Source organism: Clupea harengus, chromosome 2, assembly GCF_900700415.2.
Source record: "Clupea harengus chromosome 2, Ch_v2.0.2, whole genome shotgun sequence".
NCBI lineage: Eukaryota > Metazoa > Chordata > Actinopteri > Clupeiformes > Clupeidae > Clupea > Clupea harengus.
The window spans coordinates 20,536,271-20,545,241 of NC_045153.1; the positions used below are offsets into that span (position 1 = coordinate 20,536,271).

The 8,971-nt window shown below is 46.7% G+C and overlaps 1 protein-coding gene across 2 annotated transcripts in view; it reads right to left on the reverse strand.

The window, feature by feature from the left end:
* Nucleotides 1–13: 13 nt before the first annotated feature.
* cerkl (ceramide kinase-like) overlaps nucleotides 14–8,971 on the reverse strand; it is a 43,470-nt gene continuing 34,512 nt past the window's right edge. The window contains exons 6-13 of one of the 2 annotated variants that reach the window (XM_031586317.2): nucleotides 6,551–6,625; nucleotides 3,634–3,811; nucleotides 3,341–3,409; nucleotides 3,043–3,074; nucleotides 2,777–2,879; nucleotides 1,891–1,987; nucleotides 457–656; nucleotides 14–167 (exon numbers count right to left, since the gene is read on the reverse strand). In XM_031586317.2, coding sequence (XP_031442177.1) covers nucleotides 86–167; nucleotides 457–656; nucleotides 1,891–1,987; nucleotides 2,777–2,879; nucleotides 3,043–3,074; nucleotides 3,341–3,409; nucleotides 3,634–3,811; nucleotides 6,551–6,625 — 836 coding nt within the window. In that variant the 3' untranslated portion in view covers nucleotides 14–85. Of the gene's footprint in view, nucleotides 168–456; nucleotides 657–1,890; nucleotides 1,988–2,776; nucleotides 2,883–3,042; nucleotides 3,075–3,340; nucleotides 3,410–3,633; nucleotides 3,812–6,550; nucleotides 6,626–8,971 lie in introns of both variants that reach the window. The other variant, XM_031586312.2, reaches the window with a different exon arrangement.

The window sequence follows — 8,971 nt, forward strand, 5'->3', positions numbered from 1 at the left end:
GTGTGTGTGTGTGTGTGTGTGTGTGTGTGTGTGTGTGTGCCTGTGTGTGTGTGTGTGTGTGTGTGTGTGTGTGTGTGTGCATATTTCAAATGCAGCTGCACTTTACTGGAGACTCCTCCGCTTCCTCCAGGTTTTCTCCAAACAGTGTTAAAAGCTCAGGGTGGACTCTGCGAGAAACACACAGAGAGCTGAATCAACACACTTCCCTCAGCCCCTGGGTTTCATTCAAACAAACAGTAACAGAACCTGGCCCCTTACTATCATTGTAACATAAGCTGAATACATTTAACACAGCTGCAAAGAATGTTGCGTAAAAACTGCCGTAAGTTAGAATTCATGATGAGTTATGGGTGGAATGACTGTCAGGAAGTCAAGGCATTTCCTATGCTGGCCTCATTCACCATAGCAGTTCCGTTCAAACAGTCAAGAGGAGGAACGAGAAGGGGAACACTATACCTGATGTAAAGTTCAGAAGGGACTTCGAGCAGATCTCCGTCTATATTCCAGGGGTATGAGCCATCGGAGGAGATTATGGGGGCGCTCTTGGAATCAGACTCCTCATTGTCCTCTGACACCTCATCAGCCCAGCAGCCCTGAGTTCTTGGACGGAGCTTCACCGCCTTGACGGTGTGTGTTTCCACAAATGAGAAGCTGAACTGTAGAAACAAGAAAAAGTTGGGTTAGGTCCTGTTAGGCTGCATAGGTCTTCAAAGTGCAATAGTGGGAGTCCATGAAGGAGTAGAAAATCAGTGCTGTATAAAACCTAGGAAATGTTCCTACTGACCAAAAGTGAACCTTTCCTATCGTGTAACTTAATTTGGATAAAAGTACATGTTAGTAAATATAAATGTCCCAAACCATTCCATGGTGCAACCAAACCGTGGTCCTCATGTAAACTAATTCGTTAGAATAATAATAGTTAATAAATGTTACATATAAAGGTATGCAAAACATTCGTTTTTGCACAAAATAATTTCTTTGGTAAATTAATTAAAATAGTAACCTTTGAAATACATAATGTGTAGATCATTTTGTGTCCACAAGGGGGCACTGGCGAACAGCGAGACAGCAGTCTCTAAATGTGGACACCAGCAATCCCTTCCCGTGACCTGGGATGAACTTGGTCATTAGCCAGATCTGCGGGCTAGTTGCCCATCCGTTCGGTGCAAAAATATATTTTTGGGTTCATGGCTGAGTCAAAGCACATCAAACATATCTTTCTCATTCAGCCTTGTTTGTTTATGTTTGTTAAATTAAACCTGTATCCATTATTAACAGCTTTTCCAGGATGTGAGAGGATCTTTATTTGAATTCCTTGTTTTCCCCCTCAAACATATCTTTACAACAACAACGCAAATAAGGAAAACAGGACCTGAGTGAAGTAGCCTCGTTTTTTTTTCAATTAGGGCGATATCTTTCCTGTTCCTGAATAATTTTTAGCAGGAAAATAGTTAGCGCGCACAGACAGATGAATCTTGATGAAGTCATCTCTGGTTCTGATTTATCTTTACTTTCTCGCGTTGCTTTCAGCCCACACGCACACATCTCACTTACACCAACTTCTTCTCAATCCGCCTGCACATCGTCCCACACGACGTGTAAATATAGAATGTAGGTTAACAAACACCCTTAAATTGGATTGCTGGGGAGAGAAAAAAGAAGAGAGAGATAGGCAGGCTCTGAAATAGGCTAATCTGTATTAGCCTGAAAAGTGTTTTACGGGAATCTGACAATCGTGGACTAATTTGACTTGACAGTATGCTAATTCTGCTTAAGCTGAGGAGGTTGCTAACTCCATTAGCGTCGGCTGGATTTCCTGTGGGGGTTCAGTGGGGGGCTAGCACCCATTGCTGGGTTGGGCAGTCCATTGCTTGGAAAGGATGACCTCACCTGATTGTTTACACTGTTGTATCTCTTCAGGTGTTTGACGAAATCTGATCTGGAGGTGTTCCCAGCCATTATCAAGGCCATGCTGCCATTGTTCAGCCTGTAAGCCAGACATAGATAAAAAAAACTGTAGACTGCAATAATGATACAATATGTATACATATATATATAATATATTTCAGAGCAAGAAACTCATTCTAGTGTGTTTGCTTTAATAAAGATGCCCCCAAAATGTAGTGCACACAAGCTGTTCATCTTTACACGAAAGTGTGTCATTGACATTTCCATTGTTCCACTGTTTTGGAAGCACAGAAGCAGTTGAGCTCTCATCTGTATGGTGAGGTCTGTACTCTGACTAACCTGAAGTGGTCCTCTGAAGTGACTATAGAGGGAACCCTGTTGCTTTGTGTCTTTGTTGCACCTAGCATGAGAGAGAGGGGAGCATGGGGGATGGGGGACTGAGACGTCCCAAAGGCCCGTGGACAGATGCTCCGCTCCTAAGTCACTCAGTTTAATCAGAGTAATTATGTGCTGATTAGTCCATCTAGATGCCTTTGACCTCAGTGGTCTGATCCAGCCACTGATTCCAGTCCCTGGGATTACCTCCTTCAGAATGTTACGTGGCCCCGGCCGCTTTACCCGCCCCGCCCTGCCCTGCCTTACCCGTACCATCCAAAGGCGAGGGCCTGCCAGGACACTGGATTTAAGGGCTTGGGTAGTCTAGTGTTATGTATTAAAGACCCACTGACCTAGTCTTAAGGCTTTTGCTGTCACACGATGACAGGAATCACCACTACTCTGTAAGCCAAGCGCTCCTTCAGTGCCTTGCACGCAGGGTCACGCCCGCTTTGGCGGTAGGAAACATCCAGAAATAAATCGCCCCACTGACCTGGTGTTGGGAGCCAGGCCTCTGGGTGCCATGGAGCACAGACAGGGGATGGCCATGATGCTGATGTTCAGGAACAGGCCCTGGGTGGTCTGCCACGACCCCCCTTCTTAGACAGCAGAGAAATATGATAGATAGACAGATAGATAGATAGATAGATAGATAGATAGATAAGGAAGAGAGAGAGAGATACAGAAAGGAGGTTATTATGAAACAAAATCATATAATATTCTGTCACAGATGAAACCATAGTCATCATCCATCCTTACCAGAATCTCTGACATCTTTCCTGGACCGTGTTCTGTGGAAAGACACACAAACAACTCAGGTGATGATATAACCCCACATAATGGGTAATCTGCTGAAGACAGACAGACACACTCCTCCCCCACTGTTACCTTTAGTTGGGTGACCTTCAACGCTTAAGCGTTTTGATTCTTTTCCAGCCGCCAATTAAGCAGGGGGGAGCTTGTTTAAAATTGCACAGAGGCAATTACTAGCGAAGCTCAGCCGAGAGACAAGCAAGGAAATGAGGCTAAGGCCAGAAAGCTGCCCGTCACCACCTACTTTGTTTGTTCCTGAGCTCCATCAGTGCCAGGCTTCAGAGGTAGGAAGGACAGCTCACAGTCTTCAGGCCTGCACACAGGAAAAGGACAGACAAGGGTGAGAATGGATGGATGCATGAATGGATTGATGGAGGGATAGATAGATAGATTTTGGCTCAGCTTTGATACCTTTCTCTGGAGGCCTCGACCACACTCTCCAAAAAGCGAGAGAGAGAGCTTCAGAGAGAGAAAGAGTGACAGAGGAAGACAGAGAGACACAGAGAGGTGGAGTTGGGGTCAGAATCCGCAACTTACTTGAGATTCGCCAGCGTTTTGATCAGAGCCATCTCCCGCCGCTGACTGGGGGGCATCCAGCGATGCCTCTCAGCGTACGCCAGTGTGCGGCCGCCGAAGCCAAACATGGCGGAGAAGCCAAAGCGCAGCAGCCGGCCCAGTGAGCTGAAGCTGCACGCGTCCACAGGCTGCCGGTGTCCTGCACACACACACACACAGACACAGGAAAAACAAACACACACACACAAACACTCATCAACAAGCCAGGCCTCACACTAGGGAAGGCAGTCCTCGTGTAAATATGTGCCAAGTCAAGAAGTGAAGATCTTTCTGAACCTCTGTAGGCTGCTTTACATGAAAGAAAATAAACATCAGTCACCAGAATAGATGAGTTTTAGAAATTAATTAGTTGAGAAACATCCTGAATTAGGTGATTATTTTATGGAAGCAAAACCATAACGCCCACCAAAGGGTTAGTGCCTCAACTGACACTGAGGTACTCTATAGAACCTTAACTGACACTGAGGTACCCTATAGAACCTGACATTTAGTGTCTACATAATGAACGGTTGCTGCATTACAAGGGGGGTGTACTACAGTTGTGGATTTGAAAGCAACATCAAACCAATCCAGACCCACCCACCCCCCAGCACATATTGTGGGTCCCATTCTTAGTTGTGGACCTCATAAACAGTCTGTCTGTGTATCCCAAGAACATTCTGTCATCAGGTGTTTAGTACCAACTCCACTGCAGTCGTGTCCAACACACTGATACAGATTTCATTCACCACGTTACAGCAGGAACACAGGAGTGGTGCACAAGCGTGCCACTGCCACAGATCTGGTGGCACCGTCGGACAGGTCCATTCCCATCATCCCTTTTGCACATTCCTGACCTCCTTCTGTCTGGCCCCGCGCGCAGCTCCACGCGGCCTCATGCATTATTCATCAGCCTCGTGAAAAATCCCGCCAGTTGGCCTTATTCACATGCGTAAATATTGCTTAATTAGAAATGAAGAGGGCTTCCATTGGCCCAGGCAAATGGGCTCTGCGCCCTCATTCGTGTCAGGTGTCCTAGGCGCCACTCATGTGGTTTTTTTTTACGACGTTTTGTTTTGTTGTGTTTTCGCTTCTTTTTGCCTTCGAGGCAAATAGAGGCCAGACATTTTAAGATGGAACGTGGTTGTTTTTTGGCGTCTTTGTATTATTATTTTTTTGCTTCCTCAAACGGGGGCCTTTCAGCGAGTGCACTGGGCTGAGTTGTCAGGTAGTAGGAGAAGGCGCTGTCAGTCAGGTTCTCCGCTTTGGCAGATGTGGACGTTGCATCGTGACTTAGCTCAGCAAACTCACGCCAGACGCTGCTATTCTGCGGTAGACTAATTAATCACAGCTCAGAGATGCTGTGGAGCCTGGCCACTCCGAGAGACTCGGCCGTTCTCCTAACAGACGGAGGTGCTTAACAATTTGCCAGCCCCAGTTACTGTTCACAAAACTGGCCCTGGTCCCATTCCCCGGAAAAAAAAAAGAAAAAGAAAAATCACGCCTTCCTTCGTCAAAGGCCTATGAATTACAATACCATATGGCCCCCATCTTAAGACTGAAGTCTTAATGATGAGCAAGATTCTCTGGTGTGAAGGGGTCAGCATCGAGTTAATCATTTGGATCAACTGAAGAGCATGACGTCTTCCAAAAAGGACTTCTCCCCTCCATGCAAGGGAACACCACCCAATCAACCCCACCCCACCACCACCGTCACCCCCACACCATTCCTGCTCTCAAAGCTTTGTTCCATTTTTGAGAACACGACTGCTCTAGCATAATCAAAAAGCAGGAATATAACATTAGTTTCCTTTAGGGGAAAACTAGACAATTCTAGTCAAATTGTAATAATGGGTTTTTATGTGAACATGTTTCAACTCCAACATAGACACAAAAATATATATATTATATGTTTTCTTGTCTCTATCACTCGTCTCATTATTTGTCTAACTTAAGTACACTAAGCTAAGGCTGCAATTGTGCTTGCATGTATGCTTTTTTCTTTTAGATAGTGTGAGCGAGTCTATCTGTCGCATGTAATCCCCTGACACAAGGCAAATCCGCTTGTCTGTCATGCTAAGCCCAGAGGAGCTTGTTCAGTCAACACAATGGACCAGACGTATCAGTGTGCACTTCAGAACGCATCGCAGACGACACAACACGATGTTCTTCCCCAAAAAATAAATGGACAACTAAGCCAAAAAGCTGATGGGCCAGAGAATAGGGGGGTCGGGAGGGGGGTTGACTGCCACTACAGTAGGGAAGTGAGTGGTATGAGAAAGCTTTCACAAGAGCGGAGAGATGACTGATTGACAGCAGCGGTTTTCCCCTCCCACATCTCCAGGGATTGTTTCCTGGTTCCAGGGGACCTGTTAACCAGATCTTGCAGTCGGGAGACAATAAGAGAACCGACACAGACACACACACCCCCCCCTCCACACACACACACACACACACACACAATCCTTTCACTGTACTTTTATTCTGTGTACACACACACACACGGACACACACACATACACACATCTACTCATTCAAACACACTCATCTCTACAGTATATCTGTCACGCACGCACACACACAAACACACACACACACACACACACACACACACACATACAATAACAAACATGGCTCTTAATTAAGCAGCAGATTGCACAAACCGCACACGCTGCCATAGTGGCGAGAGAGAGCGAGCGAGAGACCCTCTTCCAAGACAGAAACCGATAGCATTGCCCCTGCACACATAACTCAGTGGAATTGAAGAGTAAATATGAATTGCATTTACATATTAATAAAGTGTATATTTTTGCTCCATTAAATCCCTCTACCTCCAGGCCTCCTTGTCATGAAGCAGAGGAGCTGTTACTGTAGCGTGTCAAGAGTTGTGTGTCCTTACCCATGATGATGTGCAGGGCCGCCGTGACCGGATGTCTGATTCCATGGACAGAACAGGCCACAATGTCGGTAGAGCCTGCGGAGAGGCCAAAGGCCTGTTACTCATTTCAGATTAATTATCTATAATAACGCACGACTGCGTGTTTTGGTTACCTAAACACACAAAACATAAGAAATAGGAACAGCACAATGGATACTGAAGACATACACTCACACACACGTACACATTAACACTCAGGGTGTGTGTGGCTGTGTGTGTGTCGCTCTGTGCAGAAGTTTATGTGTGGCAGTGTGTTATGTTTTTGTGTATATGTAGATGTGAGCTCTGCGGATGCATTACTCCTGTTAATGCATTACAGTGCACACCTCTCATAGACGTACTCACACTTCGAGCCTCACAATGACTCAAACCCACTCTCCACCCTTAACTCCTGTCAGCCTCAGCAGAGACTGTGCCTCCCCTTAACCTGGTGTGTGTGCACTTCACACAGGCCTCTGCTGCATCCGCTGCCCCCAGACCCACCACCGCCACCATCACAGGTCAGTTCTTCTCCATACACATATTTTCTTTTCAAAGTGATGAGTGTAATCAACGAGTGTGGGGGTACAAAGAGAGGTGGAGTTAATGATTAAAAGGAGGCAGCACTTTGTTAAAGGGCATTAATTTCACTTATTACGGTCTTGTGCCAATTAAGCTGGTTTACCTTGTTGGCAGTGGCGAGGAAAGAACAGGTGTCTGTGTTTGTACTGATTACTGGCAGGGACAAACAGCCGAGAGAAGCGGAGAGGGAGAGAGAGAAAGAGAGAGGGAGGGAGAGAAAGAGAGAGGGAGGGAGAGAGAGAGCAGGTTGTCCTTGTCGGGTGAGTAGGCATTTCCTTTCATGCTGTTATCTCGGCCATTTTGTTTGCTCAGATTAACTGGGTATGAAAACAAATGTCTGTAAATGAGTACAGGACAGGGGTGATGGATTGAGTCGTTCCTTCTCCGACATGTGGCAGCCCCCCTCGGACGGTGGGGTGGAGAGAGCGGATGTGTGTGTGTGTGTTTCACTCTTTCTCTCTCCCTCTGTGTGTGTGTGTGTGTCTGTGTGTGTGTGTGTGGGTGGTGGGATTTTGCGGAGCTGACAGCTTGGCCACAGGTAGAGGGGGCTCGGCCTGACCTCCCAGGACACTGGTGCTGGAAGCCTGGAACAACCTCCCCCCCCCCCCCACACACACACACACCACATACACACACACACACACACACACACACACACACACACACACACACAAACACACACACACACACACCACACACACACACACACTCTCTCTCACACACACACACACACACACACACACACACACCACATACACACACACACACACACACACACAAACACACACACACACACACACACAAACACACACACACACACACACACAACACCAAACCGCCCCCCTCCACCCTCGCCCCCCAGCACTGCACAGATCCCTCAAACTTCCTGCCCTCTCTGGGAGATCCCATATGGCCACAGTGATTTCACCAGGAGCCGGCGGGAGGGCACAGCTCTGGGCTCAACTCACAGCTCCGTTTCCAGGCCAACACACTATCTGCCTCCACTCCATCTCCACTCACATCTACTAGATACTTTTACACTCACATTTTCTACAGAATTCTGCTCTCATATTCACTAGATACCTTTATTCTCATATGTAGTAGATATATATATTCAAAATGACAAGTGTGACATGATGGTCTAGCACACAAGCTACACAGGTCTCAAACTAGCAGGTCCCCAATGCTGCTGAAGGAAATACTGCAGGAAATAACACAGGAGTGTGAAATTAGGGAATTTACATTTACAGCTGGTTCATGCTTTAACATCATAGATTAACATATAACATTAACTCATCCAGTGGTACATCCATTGCATTTCATTTGAAAAAAAAAAAATGTAATCAGTAAAATCTGACATCAGCCATTTTAGCACTCTGTTCGGCTATGTTCTAACATGGCTGCATTTGTTAAGCCCACCTGAGATGTAACAAACACCAATCAACCTCCGCTCCTTGCCGTTAGGCGCTAATGTAATCGCTTTCATCTACGCCTCGTGCCACATCTATTGTTTTGCGTTGCCATTGTTTTGCAGGAGCAGAAGAGGTACTTCCATATTTCACCTCATTCATTTCCCCATCCCAGAAGGCACAGTGCGGCAGCCTGTGCCAACAACGTCAGGGTAGCCATACATTTGCATTATCCATTTCTGGTCGGTGTGACGGATGAAGGTAGCAAACATGCAGATATTTGTGTGGGGAAGGAGAGGGGGGGGGCAGTGGTGGTGGTGGTGGGGGTGGTTGGTTGGGGAGGGGGTGGGGGGGCTAGAGGCGGGGGGTGTTGAGGAAAAAATGTCCTTGGAAGTGCAAGCACTTCTGCAGA